This window comes from Xiphias gladius, chromosome 4 (genome assembly GCF_016859285.1).
Source record: "Xiphias gladius isolate SHS-SW01 ecotype Sanya breed wild chromosome 4, ASM1685928v1, whole genome shotgun sequence".
Classification (NCBI taxonomy): Eukaryota; Metazoa; Chordata; class Actinopteri; order Istiophoriformes; family Xiphiidae; genus Xiphias; species Xiphias gladius.
The window spans coordinates 2240013-2260627 of record NC_053403.1 but is presented as its reverse complement, the minus strand read 5'-3'; the positions used below and the strand labels follow the sequence as shown (position 1 = coordinate 2260627).

Here is a 20615-nt window from a genome sequence, read left to right as displayed (position 1 = left end):
CATGGGGAGTAAACACCAATCAGTGGATCTTGATTAAAAGTTGCCCAAAATCCACATAAACACCCACGATACATTCGTTGCAGACAGGTGCTTACTGTATGTAGGCACTGAACTGAGTCAAACGAGCAACTGAATGAACTTTCTTAAAATCCAAGACTGAATTGATGACAGTCGGAGCAAGACGACATCCCAGATCTATCAAGGGTTTGAACCAGCAACCTTATGGTCGCAAACCCACTTCTCTAACCTTTAAGCCACCATTCCCCAATATAGGTGTACAGTAGCTATAGTATAGGTACTACAGCTTAGCATTTTAAAAAATGAACTCCATGGTGAGTACAAATCTTTAAACTGAACTGACTGAAACTATTCAAACCATCAAAGTGATTCTTTATTTCCACCTCTGCTGCTAAAGCTAGGATCCAACATAGGTTATAAAAAGTGGGAAACAACCAGCGATCCACTTATATTTTTAACAAAAAGAACCACAAAATACCATGTCATTTATGACAAATGACTGTATGACTGTTATGGCACCTGGAATCTGGTGAAAATAATGATAGTTGATGTCAACATTTGGCTTTTTTTCTTACACAAATAATACAACAAGAACCAGAGCAAGTATTTGATAAGGACCAGAGTCAAAAGGCATAACTTAATCATCATAGATCAAATCTAAACAATACATAACAGTAAATCAAAAGAAGATTCCTCAAAATAAAGCAAACTGTAATTAGCATAGGAGATAAATCAATCTTGCTTACGTCTCTGGATGATGTTGCGAAGTTCTTGCTCAATTCTCAGGCAGATGGACTGCGTAAGTTCTTTGGAAATTCTCTGGAAGGCATCGAAGTCCTCCACAGTGTACACATGGGTCTCTGCAGGTGTGTTGGCAATGGCCTCCAGCTCAGATCGTACAGCATCCTTAACACCCACTGCGAAGATCTCCACATCAGCATTCCTCAGCTTGTTGGCTGGCTCCTGGAAGGCGTCGGACGACTTCCCGTCGGTGATGAGGATGGTAACACGGGGAACATTGACACGTGCCCCTCTGGTGACCTGGAAGATCTTCTCCCTCGTGTAGCTCATGGCCTTGCCAGTGTTGGTGGAGCCGCCTCTGTACGGGAAAGTCCTCACAGCCTTGACCACGGCACTCAGGTCATGGTGAGTGTTAAGGTAGAACTCGGTGTGGGGGTCCCTGCTGTATTGGACCAAGCTGATCTGAACCTTATTTGGCCCAATGTCAAAGGTGTTCACCAGCACCTCCAGGAAAGCTCTTACTTTAGCAAAGTTGGCCAGACCAATACTGTAGGAGCCATCAACCAGGAGGACGACGTCGGCTTGAACATCCACACCAAGAGAACATTCTAGATGGGAAAAGCAAAAATCATAATACAAAATTGTAATTGACTGTCAGGCTCTTTATGCTTCAATGACAGCACATTAAAATATCTCATAGTCTCTCACTTTTCACTCTGAGTGGGACTTGTCTGTTTGCAAACTAAAGACAATGGTGGCAATGGGAAAGATTCCCATGTTGACGTCTTGCAAGGGTTCACATTATCAGACAATTCAAAATTGTAGTATGACTGCAGTGCTTGTCCTGTGAGGGTTATAATATACTGTGCATGGTCTCATGGATGATTTATCCATATTTATTCAGAACTCTTCATTTTGGGACTTGACCCGGTTGGGAAACTGTAAAATCATTACTTTTTCCTCACCCACTGACACTTTAACTGGCTCCGTCTTCTGCATGGCCATGATGGGCTCACTGGGCGTCAGGCCCTTCAGAGCGAAGAGACTGATCTCATACTCTGTGTCTGGAGAGAGGTCTCTGACCACCACCGAGGTCTGAGACGGGCCCACGTACAGCTCCTGCCGTTTCCTGCCGGTCATCATGGGGTTCATCTGCACCTTGTATCCAGAAACGTCCCCAATGGAGGAGTCCCAGGTCACCCGCATGGACTTCGAGGCCATCTCCAGGATTTGGAGGTTAGAAGCTGGCTCAACGACTGCAAAAATCAGATTCAGACTCAGAATGATAGGATTATCTGATTTGCAAGGCGCAATAAATGTACACAAAAGGAATGTTTGAAAAGTGAAATGAAAGAAAAAACAATTTCTCAGAAACTAATTTGAAATTATTACAACTGATGTTCACATCATAAACCTATAGTACTGGTAATTTTATCAAGAAAACTATTTATACTATTTTGAAAAGTAAGATACTATATAAGATTTTCAAAATGGAAAAATGGAACAGTAGCCTCCATAACTAAGTGTCATAGTCACAGACACTATAGGACAGGACTTAAAGAAACATGTTAATTCTTTTTTCTTTGCTGAGAATTAGATGTGAAGATTGATGGCACTCTCATGTCTGTCCATTAAACATGTGCCCAAATGTTTAGAGATATAACTTGTTAATTAGTGAACTTCAGAGGCATTGGTAGGAGGACTTTGTTGTTTTGGGACAGAGTCAGGCTAACTGTTTCCCTCTGTTTCCATCAATCTTTACATCTAAGTCACAGCAAGAAAGGGAATAAGTGTATTTCCCAAAATGCAGTACTATCATTCTAACATCATGTCCAATGTGACAATGGAAGACAGAGGGTGGCAAACTCCAAAAAAAGGAAAAGTCTGAGGCAAATGTCACATTCTCTCCATTTACTCACGCACTTTAAACCCAGACCAGGTATAAAAGTGGTTTTTACCACATCTCACCTTCTTCTCCGCTGACGAGTGAATTGAGTTGATCGTCGACCCCAGTGCACATCTGAATAATGAGCTCTCTCTGCACATTGCTGATCATGTCGAAGTTGGCGACATTATAGATGTGACTTCTGTAAGGGGTGGAGGCCATTAGCTTCATCTCAGCTTCGTCGGCCTGTTGGATGCCTAAAACGGATCCAGAAAAGTAAATCATTAAAGTCGCGGTAAATGCAGAGTATATGATACTCTATTGAAACAGGGAAAATGTTCTGTACGACTGTTGTGATTGTCATTGCCTGCCAAATGTACGGGCGTTTTCTCATTCTGAGCTGAGAAGACACCACTGAATTCATACCCGCCCTCGTAAAGTCAGTGGCATCGTGTGTGGATTATGGGTCAGACGTACCGGCTGTATTTGTGCTTGTAAGTCTGTAAATACTGGATGAAATGAGCAGTCTATAAAGATGTGAAATGAAACGTTTGTTTTCCACTTTAGGGTATTAACAGTTCTCCAGCTGGATTTACCACCAATCGACAACAAAAAAAAGCTTCGACTTTTTTACTCTACATTGGCAATAAATATGAAACTGGTTGGACTCCATTTTAGGACTGGTGAGTTTTACAATCTTCTGTTCTTCTGGAACACTTTGACACTAATGGAAGAGCAGTAACACGTCACAGAATGTAGTTTGTTCAAAGTTTAACTTTAAGTTTAAGTGTTGCTCTGTGAACTCTCTGATCGACAGAGGTGGTAAATAACTAGGTCCTTACTCGAGTATTTCCATTTTTTGAGATTTTCTACGTTTCTGCTTGTACATTTGAGCGGGAAATACTGTGCTTTTTACAAGACTACATTTATATGACAGATAGAGTCACAGGTTACTTTGCAGATTCAAATTTCTCTGTGAGATTGGTTCAAGACATAAGATCATAAAGTATTGCTGATATTGTTCTTTCTCCTTCTTCTTACTTCCTGCCTTCTTTTCTTTCTTTCTTTGTTTCCTTCCCTCTTCCCTGAGTTCCTCCTATGCTTTTTTTCTTTGTTTAGATTTCAGTGCTGACACTTGTTTGAAGTTTAACTGCAGTAGTTTTTACTTGTTACTGAGTATGTTTCCACTGTAGTATTGACAGTGGTGTAAAGTAACTAATTACATTTATCAAAATACTGTACTACACTACAGTTCTAAGTTACTTGTACTTTACTTGAGTGTTTCCATTTTCTTCTACTTTATACTTCTACTCTACTACATTTCAGAGAAAAGTTGCACTTTTATACGACACTACATTTCTGCAACAGCTACAGTCACTAGTTACTTTGCAGCTTAGGGTTTTAAATCCGTATAATGAGCATTTAAAATATGATGCATTGTTGTACAGTAAATGAAACCACCACGGTATATTAAATATGTAGATTTAGCTTCTCTGCTAGAACATTAAAATGCTGCTTCCATGTTAATGCATCACTAATAATTATCCAATAATATAACGTATTATAATGTGACACTGACGGAGCTCATTTTGCCTTCATAATGAATTCTTTTACTTTTGGATGTTGATGGGTGTTCCCGAAAATCCATCCATTACCTATACATAAAATATTTGTCTTGCACCAAGTCCACAGTGTTTCCCTCTCAACTCCGTCACGACTCCAACTTTAGTCCACATGTAGCTTTAACTTCAGCTGAAAGGAAGCCAAGCTCTCGAGGTATGTTTATTTTTGTGGTGGTGGTGGTGGTGGGGGTGGTTATTTACAGTGCTACTTGTCCATGTTACCAGCTTCTCCTGCAAAACCTTGGAACATGTTTTATGTCTCGCAAAGCCGGCTTCTATCATTGACCCATTTTCACCTACTGTAAAAGATGAGCTGTTATTTTTATTTAACCAACAGCCCTCTTCAACACCATAGCAACAGCCCACTTCTGTTTCTCCATCCCCGGTTTGTGGAAAGTCTGACAGCGAAGCCTGAGCATTAACATACATAAAACTTGCTATCACTCGTTCGCAATGTTCATGAAGTGGGAATTTGACCATGTTCCATTATTATGTCATCACAGGTTGCTTTTGTTACGGAGACAGTCAAAAGCATTAAATACGGATGGAAAATGTAAGATGTGGAATGTAATAAACTTGTTCTGGCTACATACCGAGGACAAAGATCTCCACCCCCCTTCTCCTGAGCTGCTTGGCGTAACTCTCCACTGAATCCTCAGATTTGCCATTTGTGATGATCACCAGCACTTTGGGAAAACCCTTCCTGGCGCCAGCCGCCTCCGTGAAAGTGTTTTTCAGGATGTAGTTGAGGGCATTGCCTGGAGCAAAAAGACAGACAGGTTTTACTCAGCTGAGATTAACTATCTGTTGATGGTTTTCTTCATTCTGACAGGAGAGGTTTGTGAAACGTCACGTTTTTTCAAACATCAGTTTGACAGTGTAATTCAGATATTTATATGGGGATGAAAAAAAATAAGTGAAATAACCTTAGATCTTCACTTGATGCAAAATAATAATAATAATGAGAAAAATAGCAATATTTTGATTTAGGAAAATTGCACTCATTTTTTCAGTTTTCGTCTCAAACTAGAACCAATTTCATTATCACTAATTGGTCAAGAGGCTCGTCGCACCACAAAAAGCAGCTCTGGACCAATTTAAAATCTCTTCTACGACCTGCCTCACTTAATCAAATTTTCCTTGAGGTTTACTTTGGATTACATGCGTATTTTCGGAATGAAATTGTATATTCATCGTTATTTTTCTACATAAGTAGCCTCCCCATTTGGTCGTACATGTCTATTTAATCATTTTTGTTGTTTGTTTTTCGTTATGTTACATTTAAGTTATTGAAAACATTAAAAGAAAATTCTCCATTTTAAAAAACAAATAATTATGACACTGAACCCACTGAAAGAAAAGTCAACTAAACTGAAGCGAAGAAATAATAACAGTGTAAAGCAAAATTTAAATGACATCAACAGCATACCTGTCATGCTGTCTCCTCCCTTGTATGGCAGTGAGCCGATGGCCCGCAGCAGCACCGGACGCGTCAGGTGTTCATTTAGGTTGAACTCAGTTCTGGCATCGTTGCTGTACTGCACCACCCCCACGCGGGTTTTGTCCTCGCTGATCTGAAAGGCTCCAGCCGCCACTGAGATAAAGTTGCGGATGTATTTGAAGTTCGGCCTGTCCACGCTCCAGGAGCCATCCACCAAAAACACCAAGTCGCTGATGGCACTCACAGAGCATTCTGGGAAAAAGGTTTCAGAGAGAGTAGAGAGAGAGAAGAAGAATGGGGAAAATGAACATACTGTAATACAAGAGGGCGCTCCTGAAATTTAGATTTCCAAAAAAATACCTATCTCTGAAGTATAAAATAATAGTCAAAGATCATGAACGCATGAATAACTCACTTGAAATCACATAAAATCAAATTTTAAAGTTTGCACTATGACAAAAAAAAAGTGGGGTTCAGTTGTTTTGTTCCAGCAATATTAGGTTTTTTAGGTCTTTCTTTTTGATAACTGTAACCAAGTACAGTAAATTCTCAAAGAGAGGACTGGGCTTTTTTTCATCTCAGCTGAAGAAAGAACAGAGACACGTATTCATTTCTAGTTTACTCTGCTTGGTAAGTGTGTTTTTTTATTCTACGGATGGCAATGTCTGTCGATGGTCGACCACTTTTCGTTCAGACCACCAGACTGATTGCCATGAAATTTGGTACAGACATTCATGTCCCCCAGAGGATGAAACTGGTGATCTGGTATGAGAATGTATGGCACTTTTAGTTGCCTAAACTTAATCATATTAACAATAATGTAAATGCCACACACATATTGTAGGAATAATCAATTAACAAAAACAATGGTAATGCATGTCAAAGATATCGTCACGAGAAGGAATCGATGGGTTTGCAGAACTGAGGTTCTGGCCTCGTTCTTGGAAATGTACTTTACATGCTCAATGGTGATTATATTTTATTTGATAAAAGCTCTGTATTACTCGAGATGAATGTTTGACCGGTTTTCCCAAATCAACTGAGTGTGTTTAAAGCTCATTAATAATTATTTTTGGTTGTTTAGGAAGCCTTAGACAACTGTTCGGTCACACTGGTTGTTAAATCAAACTGTTCTGTTATAGGTAGAAGTAGAGGGCTCTCTGCTCTGCCCTGCCCTCTGGGAGTTACCTCGTGACTTTCCTCTCATGAAAAGAAGGAAAAATCAGCACGAGCTCGTCATCATCTGCAGAACAGGGCCAGGGCGGCAGCAGCAATGCTCTTGTAAATCAGCATCTGTAATGGTTTCCACTTCTCTCAGCACTTCAGGGCTGGGCTCCTCTCAGCTCGCTCCCCGAGCTACAACGGCGGCCTCCCGCCCTACCTACAACCCCCGCAGTGAGCATGTGCAGCTTCCTTCACATTGGCACAATTGGCCGGCAGGGGACGAAACCGATGACCGAATACTTAAGAGATTTACGGGGGCCTAATTTTGATCATTGCTATACAATGGGGTGTTGTGTGGTAAGAGCCTCCCTTTGCAGCTGAGCTCAGGCTGATGGACGCCGCCCAGGAGTGAAGGAGAAAACTCGAGAACAAAAGTGGAAAAGTCGAGGAGGTACAGCAGCGGGTTGAACGGGAAGGAAGTAAAACCCCCCGTCAAATTTGGGTTCAAAATTAATGAGCAAAAGGACTTACTGACTGAATCTGAAGGGTCGGGCCTCCTGGGTGGTGCTCTGGCACCTGACTCAACTGAAACACAATAAAACAACCATGTAATTATAAAAGTTACAGACAATTCAGATAGGCTGTTGAAAGCTTCCTCAAAAAACCCTAAATCCTCATACAAGGTCATGTAAGGAACCATTTTCTGTCAGCAACTGAGCTGTTTTTCTTAAACAAATAGCAGATTTCTCAAATTGGAACAAAACTCGTCTTTTGTTTCTATGCAAGAGATTTATTCTCTCATCGGAGGGTTTGTTGAACAGCATATATCCACCTCACAGATACCACGAACGTGCAAAACGAGCTCCCAAAACGGGTTGATGTCATGGTTTCAGCCAGATTTCGAGGGGAAGGTCCGGAGCTCAGAGGGTTTCTCAGACCGTCAGTGTATGTGGCAGTGCCAAGCAGGCGTACCCATCAAACTGCCACCATGACATCCGTGAAGATCTCGCTCACTGCTGGAAACCTGGGACACGACTCATCTAGTGATCCATATGTAATGTCAAATGAGACTTTAAATTTCGCCGGACTTATCTATCTTTCAACCTGCTCCAACTGCAGTTGTCTCATCTTACCTTATGCTATCTGCAGTTGGAAGACTGAATGCATTGCCTCTTGGTGCCTCTCTCATAGACTAAATCAGTGGCTCCCAAGTTTTGGGCTCCTGGCCCTTTCAAATGAAGCCATGTCTACTTGTGACCATTCATCACAGACCTAAGCGTAGACATGAATTGTGAACAGTTGAACCAAAGTGATTGTTCTTATTTTGGAAAGTTTTTTAAGTTTTCCCAAAGAGGTGAAAAATATCCAATATTTCTCCAAAAAAAATGCAAATATTTGAAAAAAGTTTAAAAAAAAAAAAATCAATCTAACTCTGTGTAACAGTTTTGCTTCTCTTATGACTTTAATTATCTTGTGACCCATCCTGTTTATCTTGAAACTTCTTGGGAGGTCCTGGCCTGAAGGGTTTGGGAGCCACTAATAAAAGATCTTCATTTTGAAAAAATACTTTTTAAAGTCATTATGCTGGTGTCTTGTTCCTCATGTGTTTTCAACTGTCTTGTTTTTGCTTTTGAATTTCAATGATGAAGTCAAGGATTATTTTCCGCAGTGTGGACAATAAAGTACTGTCCCTAACTTACTGTCTGACTCTCCATTTTATTTTGTCTTCATTAAAAAATTCACCGGCAGCTTCAAATACTGATGTTCACCTTGAAAACTGCTTTTGAGAAAACAATCTCATTCCTTGGACCATTCAGTGACTTTTCTGGAGCTTTTACAGAAGCAGATGGAGTTTACCCAGTTGTCATGAATTCAGATTTTTTTTTCAGCACTTTAAATACTTTTCAGTCTACAGCTTTCAAACTTTTGCATAGCTAGAAAACTGGGTTAACCCATTTTACAGTGGAGCTTGTGGTAAAACCGTTTAGTCGACTGTTGTTTCCTTCTAAAGCAGATGAAAAGTGCTTAAAGAGCTAAAAAAAAAAAAAAAAAGGAGTGGAAATTTGAAGATATCTACAATTCCATCTGTTGATGAAGATTATGTGATATGATCAAAAGCTCCAGACAAGCAAAAAATGACTACTAACTCTGAACCGTGGTGAAACTGTTTTCTCATCTTAAATGCATTTACTTGAAAAGTACTCATCCTGAGTTGCAACTTAAAACCAAAATCGTAAAAACCAAAAAGTGCAAAGGGTGGACAAAATAGAAGAAACACATCTCTATGCTGAGACTGTCCCAGGAGATGTTGTTTTATTTGGACTGTATTACGTTGGCAGGTGTTCGTCTTATTTTGTCCACTCACTGTATGGTGGCCTTTAGGTGTTTTACCAACCAGCTTGGTTCGTAGACCGAAGTAGATCATCATCGCGGTGACTTCCTGCCAATATTTAGCAGCTGCAGACAAACCTTACTAGGATTTGGTTGGATGTCAGGACCTAATTTGCACACCCAAACCCACGTGGACGCACACATACACACTTGGGGACATGGTGACTTACCTGTGATCTGGCCGGAGATGGGCAGACTCTCCTCCGACCCGGCATGCGCAGTTATCGTTACGACATAATCCACATTTGGACTCAGGTCTGATATTGTGGTCTTAGTCGCAGATGCAGGCAGAGTAAATTCTTTCATTGGTTCTTCTAAAAGAATGCACAAAGTCAGAGGGAAGCCATTAGGGAACTATTGCATCACCTAATTTCTCCAAGTCAAAACAGGGCTTCAGAAAAAAAATGATTCCAGCTCTTGACCTGAGGACGGGAAGAGCCGTCTAAACACACAACAGTATGATTGAATTTAATGAAAACTTTCTGCATAACCATGAATCAAAACAAATTATTTTAACCCTTAAATATTCTCAAATCTTCCATTAAGTCCATGCTAATTACTTATTTTAAAAAATGTATTCACGTGTAGATTTCCGATGCCTGTTTTGTAGGTTTACAGGATTATTCATGTGAAAAGACCCATTTTCACAGAGTCCATTAAATAACACCGTATGCCTTCACTTGTACGCAATATGACAATTAAAAATACTTTCTTCCTTGTTTTAAAATAACTTAATTGAATTGAAAGAAATTGAATTACTTTTGTGGTTTAAAGGCAAAAACCACTTGTCTTTTAATAAACTCCTAAAGAGACAAATAAAGGGTTTTGAGATTGAGTTAGTTTTACTGGCAAGTTCTTGTCTCCCCAAAGTTTTCATTATGTTATTAAGTAAGCAGGGAAACACTGAAGGAATAGTTTTCTTTCTTGGAGTTAGGTTAGAAGATCAATATAAATCTGTCTCAGCTTTATGTAGTAAGCTCGAGTCAGGATTTGGTTAGCCTGGCTTCGCATAAAGACTGGAAGTTGAGGGAAACAGCTAGCCTGGCTCAGTCCGAAGTTCAAAAATACACTTGTCAAATCTCACTGTACCATGTTTGTTTCATCAGCACACAAACAAAAATGTAAAAGCAACTTAAATGTGGTCTCAGGGGGAGTTACATGTTGGATCTATTTCTTGATGTACATAAGGTATATATGCACACATAGAGAAATATGTGCATTTCAGTTAGCAATATTCATGTAGTCAAGAGTGCGAGGGAAGTATCCAGTTAAGCTTTACTAAGCACAATAAGGGGTCATTTGGTCCATTGGCACAACATTTTGCATTTGAAGCATATTGTGGTTTCTTTGAAATGTGAATTTGAAGTCTTCCCAGTTTATGGCTTTATTTGAACAGTATTTTAATCAAGTATCTGGTCAGATATGTTGACCATATGTTTATATTACCAGTTTTAGCCTTCAAACTAAAAGGTTTTGTTAGTTACCTTAGAGTACGTAAAACTTAAACCTGGCATTTACTTAAGTGAGTGTGCAAGCTAACGAAAAGATCTGTGAATTAGGTAGTTCAGAACCAACTGTAACCACCAGTTACACCTGGCAGTTACTGAATGTAAATATGCAATTATTAGTTCTGTGAGTTAGTTCGTTCATTTTGCTACGAGTACTTAACTGTCACACCTGGCAGTAAATTAATGTATTCATTACGCTAGCTAATTCTGCCAATTAACTAGTTCAGTTGTATCTAACAGTACGTGACAGTTACACCTGGCAGTTACTTAATTAAAATATGCAAGCAAATGTTAGTTCTGTTAGTTAGCTGGTTTAGTTGACTAACAGTAGGTAACGCTTACAACTCGCAGTTACTGAATGAAAACATGCAAGCTAAAGTTAGTTCCGTCAGTTAGCTGGCTCAGTTATCTAACAGTACGTAACAGTTAGACCTGGAAGTTACTTAATTAAAATATGCGAGCAAAACGTTAGTTCTGTCAGTTAGCTAGTTCGTCTCGCTAGGAGTACTTAACTGTCACTGTAATGCAAAAGTAATGTGTTAGTTCCGTTTAGTTGCCGGTTTTAGTGAACTACTAACAGCAGCTGCTTACTAGCATTTTTACTGAATTAAAAATCGCAAGCAAGCGTTAAGTTAGCTTAGTTAGCTAGTTCGTTTAAGCTAAGTAAAACTAATGTAAAAAAAATCAATCAAATGTTTAGTAGCTCAGTTAGCTGGGCTCAGTTATCTAACAGCATGTAACAGTTACACCCGGAAGTTACGGAATTAAAATATGGAAGCTAACTTTAGCTCTGTCATTGAGGTAGTTAGCAATTAGTTCAGTTATGTAACAGTTGCACCTAGCAGTGACTGGGTGTGAATATTAAGTAGAGCTGAGCTCTACGTAAGAACTGGTCTGTGTGCTGCTAGTGATGCATAAATCAAGCCTTGGTAAACCCCTTGTTTTCTAGTCATAACGAGGCCCAGTTTGAACTTGCCAACCAGCTTTTGGTTGTGTGCAGGAAGGGCATTATCGTGTTGAAATAGGAAAAGGCCTTTTTATGGTTCCATGAAGAGGGAAGCACACTGTTACCTGAAATGTTATCATATGCTATAGCTTTAAAATTTCTTTTCAATGGAGTCGAGCGTGAACCCTGGATGTTTAAGTTATAATGAGTTGAGTGTAGAGGCAGCCGATAGCTGTCTTTTTCAAAGCCATCTCAGCTGTTGAAAGATATTTTCCACTGCAATGTTGGTGAATGGCAGCACAGCCGGCTGGCGATTACTCTTATCCATGCATAATGTTTTTTCCCTTTGCCCCGTCAGGTTTATCATTAGAGCTCCCAGAGCCAAACGCGTCTGCAGAAATCTTCCGATAATTGCAGGGAGTGTCAAGTCTTGCCAGGCCGAGTCTTGTGTTAGAGAGTTTATGACACTTGTAACGTTATGGGCTTGGCAGGACAGAACTCGCAGGTTTAATGAGCACCCACCTGTGTCTGAGGTCACTTGTATTCTGTAGCCCTGTATCCTCGACTGTGGTCGGCTCCAGACCATTTGCACTGTGTTCTCATTTAAAATCTTAAACCTCAAATCTGACGGAGGGTCGACTGTGAAGAGGAAACATCAGCACAGTTAATACTGCAGCTTTAGCACGTGGATGTATTGTAATGTTGAACATAAAAGTATTTTTGCAACATTCGACAGGGTTAAGTAAGACAAGTTCACTTTTGGAGCAAACAACACAAGACGACCCAAACTATAGATGTGGGGGAAGCCATTTTGGAGAAAAAAATGACTTCCGTTTGAGCTCCTATGGCCAGCGGCCACAGTCAACAACTCAAGCAACAACACAGTGAGACAACAAACACAACGAAACAACACAACACTACCTTCCTACAGTTTAGAACATTTACGGAAGAAAAACAAACAAGGCAGGAGGATTAAAAACTTGAATTTTGGCTGTGACTGGGTTCTACGGAAGCAAAGAATGGCCAATTTGAACGTGATTAAGCAACCAATACCTAATTGTAATTGGTATTTAGTTGTAATCACTCGTGAATACCAGCATTGAAAAAACGTTTCTTTCTGAACTCAAAGTCAGGCAGGAAATCCAGGTGTCCAGTATCTTAAAAAACTGAAATTAAATTGCTCAGGGTCAACCGGTCATTTTTGGATCTAAAAAATTCAAGTCTAGTCTCAGAGTCAAATTGATCCATAAAATGACCAGCTGAATCAAAGCAACAATATTCCACTTTTTAAAATACTGGAAACTTTTTTGTCTGAATTTGAAAGCGTGAAGTGGGGGTAAAAACCACATACGTTCAGATAGACGGGTTTGAAAAGTAACAGATTTCAGTGCTACAAACCCAGTGGTTTTGTGTTTGAACAGTAAGTATTCAGTAGTGGTGGGAGTTTTACAATTAGATATTAGGTAGTTCCTTATAAAAAAAATGTTTGAATTGTTTTGGCCTTCTTTACTTCCATACGGGCCACTCTGACACATAACCCATTTTTGGTGGTTTGTATCTAAAGATCTTTACCGGCTGGTGATGCAGAGTTTAGTAAATTTTGGAAAGTCACCAGCCACTTCAGGAAAAAAAAACACACTACAACAACACACTACAACATGGACCGGCTGACATCCAGCAGACTGTCCATGACCTCAATCCAACTAATGCTGTTGAATTGACAAACATCAAAACACACAAATCTGATAAAACGCTCCAGTATTGATTATACAATGGATAAAGAGCTGATTGATCGCTGCCATCGTTTCCATTGCAAACCTCATAAAAGAATGCACAATGTCAGTTAAGACACGTGTACATCTTTTTCCTGCTTACGTTACCCAAAAATGTGCACCAGAGGTTTTTAAACTATTTTAGCTCCAGATCCAACTTCTAAAAAAAATATTATTTAATGTCTCGAATCTTCCTTTACTTTTGTCCAAAATTCACCATCCAGTTAAAACTCTGGGTGTCCTTTTTGGGGTCTGGACCATAATTTAAGAACCACTGGTTTTTTGTGATGTTAACCAACAAACAGGGTAAAAGTGCACAAACATTTAAGTTTCCAATCGGAATCACTGACATGGAGGATCATGCAGGTGTACATGAAAAGTTGTTTTAACAACTTGGAGCAACGGACAAAAAGTTTCCATGTACACAAGGGTAATGAGATTATTTTTTTTTTAAATATTTTAAAATGATATTCTTCAGGTTGGGGTGGAACACTAGATCACAGACTGACGCAAACACAACGTCGCCTACCTGAAAACCTAGCTCGCTATAATGCACCGATATTTTAATGCTGCCTTATCAGCTAGACTCGCTAGAATTGCAGAATTTAATCTTGATAAGCGCTTAAAGTGAATAGGCGGTGAGTCAAAGATCTGTAATTAAATAAGTTAAAGTAGCTTAACGGCAAGATTAGCTTAAGTAGGCTATATAACTACCGTACATGTTACCAGTGAATTTGATGCTTTCTGAGCCAAATAACAAAGTTGTGAGGAAAAATCTGTTAACGTGAAGAAGGCGCAACGTAAATCCTGAAGTAGTAAAGAGTATAGTAGAGGCGCCCTGGTGGCCTAAGGGTCTCAGGTACTGACTATGAACTGCAACGTCTCAGGCTGAAAAAAAAAAAAAAAGGAAAAAAAGAAATGTGCACGAGAAAGTAACGGTAAGTTATGAGGCGGGATTAATTCTGAAACTGCACGGATTCTCCTGAAGTAACAACACAACACACGTAACACAAATCTAGGTAAAAACTACTAAGAGAGACGAAAATCGTACCACAGATCATCTAGCTAGAGTTTACACATTACGGTGTCCAAGCCTCTTTTTTCTAGACCACCAACCAGTTTGTCTGTTAGTGCGGGAGTGAAGAATATCATTGTAAAATATTGTCGTAAAGCCAAGACTCAGGGTCGAGGCTTGACCGGGAGGTGTTACAGGACGTCAAAAATGGAGGAACCACCAACCTGGTGAGTCAATTCAAGGGCCGCGGGCTGCTGCTTCTGTTTCCAAACCGGCCAATTATACCCAAAACTACCCCCCCCAAAAAAAGCTCTTAATCCAGAGGAACGCGCGCACACACACACACACACACACACACACACACACACACACACCAACCACACCATCCAGGCTTCAGAGCTTCTCTTCGACGTTTTCTTCAGTGCGGGCTCTGCTCTAAACCGCTTTTAGGTTGTAATTTTTTCACCTCAAATGTGACAGTTTTGAGTAGTGGTCTTCCTCCTCGGAGTCTTTTTTATCTTCAAGGTGTCTGAGCCCTTAACTCCGGCCCGGACTTGTCAAACTATTCCACACGGTAGAATATATACGACCCCGTTACGATGCTGTGTGTGGGCCCCTGCTGAGACATTAAAGGGGGTCACGGGGGGATCGGAAACTCTCCTGGGAGGAGAGAAGAGGAGGATTCACCCCTCTATGATCCCCCCCCCCCTTTATTATGAGAGAAAATCCAGAGGCACAGAGGAGCAGATCCTAACCTCTAAAACCTCTGGAAAATAACGTGAAACTCATATTTTGTCTTTCCGTTCCATCAGGAGAGAAGACGGAGGGAGGAGGAAACTTGGCCATGTGCCGTCTAGTTTATTTCTTCTGGGTTTTTTTTTTTTAACTGGAGAAATGTGGGCTACAGTAGTAAATGGGAGATTTTGAGCAAAGGCCCCTCCTGGTGTAAAAAAGATCAAACTACATGTCTGAGGATGAAAGGTGCCCTACTTAACCTACAGAGGGACATTTATTTCTAGCTCTAAAGCCTCACATGGGAGGCAGCAGGGCCTAAAAATACATGCTTTCATTACATTTTTTTTCTCAAAGATAACTTTTGAGATAGTTTACCGTCTTTCTACCGACAGAAAACTAACAGAAGTAAATCGCTGGCATTAAAAGGAGCATCAGACGGCTGGAGGTTTTCTCTTTCAAGGAGGAAAGCAACAAAAAAAAATTAACTTTTTCTCACAATATAACGGTTGTTTCCTTCATAGTGGCGGCCTGCTCACTAACTAGAGGCCATTTTTCATTGTACTTTTACATCTCAGCTGCATCACTGCTGTGAGCGACTTTCACTTATGTCTCAAACCCCTTAAAAAAAAAATGCTACTGGTCTGGAAAAAAAAAAAAAAAAAAAAAAAAAATCCTGTCCGAAATATTCAAACCAGATATTTGACGCTGACACCGTTTTTCTCCTCAAGGGGAAATCTTGCAAATCCCTGATGGAAACTGGAATTATTGGAGTGGAAAAAAGAAGACATTCAATCAAAGGTTAAACCGAGGCTGAGAAGACAAATCAGTTCAAACAAATCAATCCACCAACACACACATTTGCTTTCGCTATGTGATTTTTTTTTTATTCAGACTAAATATTCAGCTACACATTGGAGGAGGAGAAAAGGCAGAGGTGAGAGGAGGTGAAGTCAGATGTGTTGGAGGAGGAGGAAGAGGAGGAGGAGCGGCTTTACCTGGTTTCTGGGCCTGAGAGGAGGACAGCAGCAGTGCCAGGAGGGCAGCCGCCGCCACCAGAGACAGCCTGCTCTTCATCTTCAGCTCCTCTGGCTCAGCAGCACATGAATGAAGCTGCGAGAGGAACGAGGGGAGGCGGTTAGACCTTCAACATCGGCCCGGCAGAAGCCTTTATGCAACCTGGACGTGAAGCTCAAGGCTCCTTCACCCGCCACACGCGAATCTGTTGTCAATTAGTCGCTTCGATGCCACTGGAAAACGCAGCTTTCAGGGCAGGAATATTTAACAAGTCACATTTCCACAATTCTCGCGCTCCCTAAAAAACTGCTCCCCAGGCAGAAAGAAAAAAAACACGACAGACTTTATATGTGTGATTGGATAAAGTCCAAAAATCAACAACTTCACAGCTTTTAAACAACCAGTGAAGCAGAGTAAACTTCCTTTTTCCCCTTTTATGAGAGCTTAAATTTTCGCGCATCTGCACTGCAAAGGGTCCAATCCAGTATCTACTACTTGGGAAGATGAGATTTACCCACTCTAGCAGGGACAAAGTCTTTCCACAGTTCAGAATAACCGAACGCCAACTCCTGGCCCCGTGCGTAATTACGCACCGCAATGCAAGAAATAGTCCAAGCGTTTCTGGAAATATTCCGAATAAAATGCCGCTGTAACCGGGATAATAGAGATAATTAAGCCTAGAAAGACTAGCCTTCTAAGGAATGAAATTAACTTTATGTCATGATATCGCCTGGAACTCGAGAAATTCACCTACAAGTGCAGAAACTCAAAAGTCATGCATCACTGACCTAGAGAGGTGACTGTAGGAATTCTCTGGTTCAAAAAGTTAAAAATAAGAAAAAGGATTAAATTCTCTGTTGTAGACCCCCGGACTGAGATTAGGGAGAGTGAGCTGGTCCGGTGTTGAAGGCAGAGAGCTCAGCGGGTTTTTTGGTTCCCAGACGCGTCGGCGAGCCTCCTTCCAAGTGGGAAGACTCTCCACACAATCTGCTACTTAACAGGGGGGCTGCTCCCAGCTCTGCCTGCCCCGCCGCGAGCTCTTACGACATCCAGTCGGGCCAAAATATGATGCGTAACCTCTGAAAGTGCTGGAACACACACACACACGCAGACGCGCACGAACACACACACTCGGAAACTTTTACATAGTTTTCTGCATTCCTTTCCGGTGATGGAGGGCTTCTGTGCGTCCCGGCCGCAAGGGGAGATCGGCGCGGATCTGCCTGTCGGGAAGACGGGGATCAGTGGGGGTTTTTGCCCCCTCTTTCATTTCGCGAATCAATGGGAAAATATTACCCAGTCTAGTAATCTGAGGCCCCGAGTCAGTCTTTTCCTTTTTACAGCATCGTTCCGGTTTTCAGGGACGGAACAGAAGTTTCTGGGGTCCTCGGCAGGATTTCATGGAAGTGAGACAATCAACAGTTAAATACTTTTTTTCTTAATCAAGAGATAAAACACTGTTAAAAATCACAGTGTTAATTCCTACAGAAACTGAAGGTAATTGATTACATTTTATGATGCACCCCCCAAACCCTAAACTTTGGTAAAGAGCCCCCAAAATGTATCTTCTGTGACTGTGCAGATTTGGTTTTAGTGTCTCCAAAGTCGTAGCCTTTGGTCCAGCAACCCCCCGTATTTATCTTCCACATTCCATTGCCATATTTTTTCAGTCTTCAAATTCCCTAATTAGTTAACCCCCCCCCCAAACCCTATTATCTGACTGTCATATAAATCCCAAATTCTGGCAAAGTACCACAAAATGTGTTAGTCGTGACAATCTGAAAATTGTTAAAGTGCATTAAAGAGTCAAAATCCAGTGTGATGCCCCCAAAGTCCCAAAATCCCAAAGGTGTAACCGCACCCCAGACTTCGGCCTGATGCCCCCCCAGTGTTCCCTCCCCACAAACGCACAGTTTGTGTTGGTGTCCTCGCATTTCTCAAAGCAACCCCGGAGCCGTTTAGTTGTCTCAATCCGGAAACTTCTTAGTGCTGTCGTGATCTAAGGTGTAGTAAAGCTTATCAAAGTGCCCCCCCCTCAAATCACCATCGAAAACGTGCACGAGCGTTGCCAAAGTTAATGTGGCGGCCCGAATCATTTACCGTTTCCGATCCCGCGATTTGCGCGACTTGTCAGTGTCTCCAAACTCGTCAAATCACCCGAACAGATTTAGCTAATTCTTACAATCCCACAAGTGGCTGTGGTTCAGCAAACCCAACATTTATGGGCATCGTTTTATTTATTGGCACAGTTTTTGTGTCGGTGCCACCAAAGGTGTCAAAAGCGGCTCCGAGATGTCGGTTGCTCGTAATCGATGGCGCCATCGCGGGACCGGCTGTAGCCGCCTTGAGTCCCCGAAATTCGCAGAGCCCCCTCCAGATTTACCAGGCGTCATTTTCTTCGTTTTTCATTTCTCGGGGATTTTAACAAAATCGGGGAGTTTTAAGTTAAATTATGACCCAAAAAAAAAAAGCGTCAACGTTCTCAGTGCGTTCTGGTGCCCCCTGGTGGTTGGCCGATGGGCCCCCAAAAGTCCCTCTGCTCACTCAGGTCTCTGACCCGACCCTGTTTGTCATCACGTAAATTTCAAATAATTTTGAATAACCTTCACACAAACATCCATTTTATTTATTTCTTTTTTTCCTGGGGGGGGGTTGGCAGGTAGAGGAGACCACCTGGTCCTGGTTCTCAGCACCGTCCAGTCATGTTCTCGTACGCGGCGGATTCCCCGGTGCTGATAGGTGTTGTTTTCTTTTCAATTTCCCCGAGAGAAGCTGCGGCTCGTCCGCTTGTTAAATGGTCTGTGATGGGCGTTGACTGACAGCGGAACACGCCCGAGGCCGTCTCCGTTCACACGCCGCGTTAAATTAAAACAGACCCGCCCGAGAACCGGGAGCGTAGATGAACACCAGGTATCTGCCAAATGAAAAATTCATATTCTTGGAGCTTTTGTGCGATTTAAATTTTTTCTTTTTGCACAGCAGCAGCAGACAGGCTAATGACGGGATGTAATTATTTACATCTGGACAAGTCTCAAGACGGTGGGGAGTTGTCTGGATGGATTAAATGCTTCGACACCGATCTCGGAGAATTCAGAGGGGGACGGCCCCAGAGTCTCCCTCGATCTCTTTGCAAATGTCGCCCTCCAGCGACGGGAACCTGAACATCCACACAGGAGAATGTGAAGCGTTGCATTTCTGCACAAAGTTTTAAAGACATGCAATACTGCAAAAAAAATAAAATAATAATAATACAATACTATAAAAGCAAAAATACTGCACGGATGGTTTGGCACTAAATTCTTAGCCCGATGTTAAAGCGGTGAACAAGACTCACTGTCGGTGATGGGGGGTTTCTGCAGGGTTCACCAGGTTAAACCTCCCCAGAGTTCTCTTTGCGACGACACAGACTGCAGGTAAACACCCGCGTCGTGGCCGCGCAGGCGAGGGGTGATATGGCCTGGCGTTCATTTAGAATCACGTTTTCTTTCACTGCTTCCCTCCACATAACAATGATCGCTCAGGTCATTAGTCAATCATTGAACACAAGACAGGCCTTGAAAAGCAGCAGAAAATGGATGATTGGAGGGATGGGTGGGTGGGTTAACCATTGAAAACATATTTATTCAAGGTCCACATATGAATTTTTCATAGCATCAGAGGTCTGGGACAATGGAACAGGAGGTTTACCAGCTAGTTTTTGCTAAAATCACATAGAAATACATTTTAAAAGTAACATTCCTGCCCACGACAGGCTATAAAAAAAACATTTAAGACCTTTGTGAAAAACTTTTAAGACTTTTCTTTTTTAAAAGGAACTGAAATAAATTCTTTTTAAAGACCTAAGACCTGCAGATATCCTGTGTGAAGCATTTATAATCTGCCACCCACAGGTTTCTGTTATGTAATTTTAAATCTGTTTTGTGTTGTTTTGTGAGTCCTCTCGTATGAAAAGCGTCGGCTCACCCACGTAACGGATTGTTTCCATTCTGTTGTTTTCTCTCCCGCAACTCAGAGGTAGAGGATCCACACAGTTTAAATTATTCTAATGTTTGTTTTAAAGCTGAAGTCAAATGTAAGTTATTTACTCTACAAGTAAGATTCAAGATCCACTTTGTTTACTTTGTGAAATATAGGTAACCCCCTCCCGGTCATTAAAACGCCTCAATTCTTACACATATTTCTGAGGACATTTACTCAAAGGTCGTTCAGGCAACGTCGTTTTGCTTTTATTTGGCCAGATGCACAAAACACAGTGTTTTTCACAGGGACTATTTTTTCTTTTTTAGACCAAAGTAGCTTCACTAAAAACAGCTGACAGCGAGTATCTGCTGATTGTCGTGCTGACTGTCATTTTTTTTTAAAA

The 20615-nt window shown here is 41.3% G+C and overlaps 1 protein-coding gene across 3 annotated transcripts in view; it reads right to left on the bottom strand.

The window, feature by feature from the left end:
• Positions 1-17240, bottom strand: part of col12a1b (collagen, type XII, alpha 1b) — a 142474-nt gene extending 125234 nt beyond the window's left edge. For 2 of the 3 annotated variants that reach the window (XM_040124896.1, XM_040124898.1), the window contains exons 1-10: positions 17041-17240; positions 16234-16348; positions 12239-12355; positions 9433-9576; positions 7403-7456; positions 5696-5959; positions 4860-5024; positions 2728-2901; positions 1725-2015; positions 765-1367 (exon numbers count right to left, since the gene is read on the bottom strand). In XM_040124896.1, the coding sequence (XP_039980830.1) occupies positions 765-1367; positions 1725-2015; positions 2728-2901; positions 4860-5024; positions 5696-5959; positions 7403-7456; positions 9433-9576; positions 12239-12355; positions 16234-16312 (1891 nt within the window). In that variant the 5' untranslated portion in view covers positions 16313-16348; positions 17041-17240. Of the gene's footprint in view, positions 1-764; positions 1368-1724; positions 2016-2727; positions 2902-4859; positions 5025-5695; positions 5960-7402; positions 7457-9432; positions 9577-12238; positions 12356-16233; positions 16848-17040 lie in introns of those variants that run through there. The other variant, XM_040124897.1, reaches the window with a different exon arrangement.
• Between the last annotated feature and the right edge of the window lie 3375 nt (positions 17241-20615).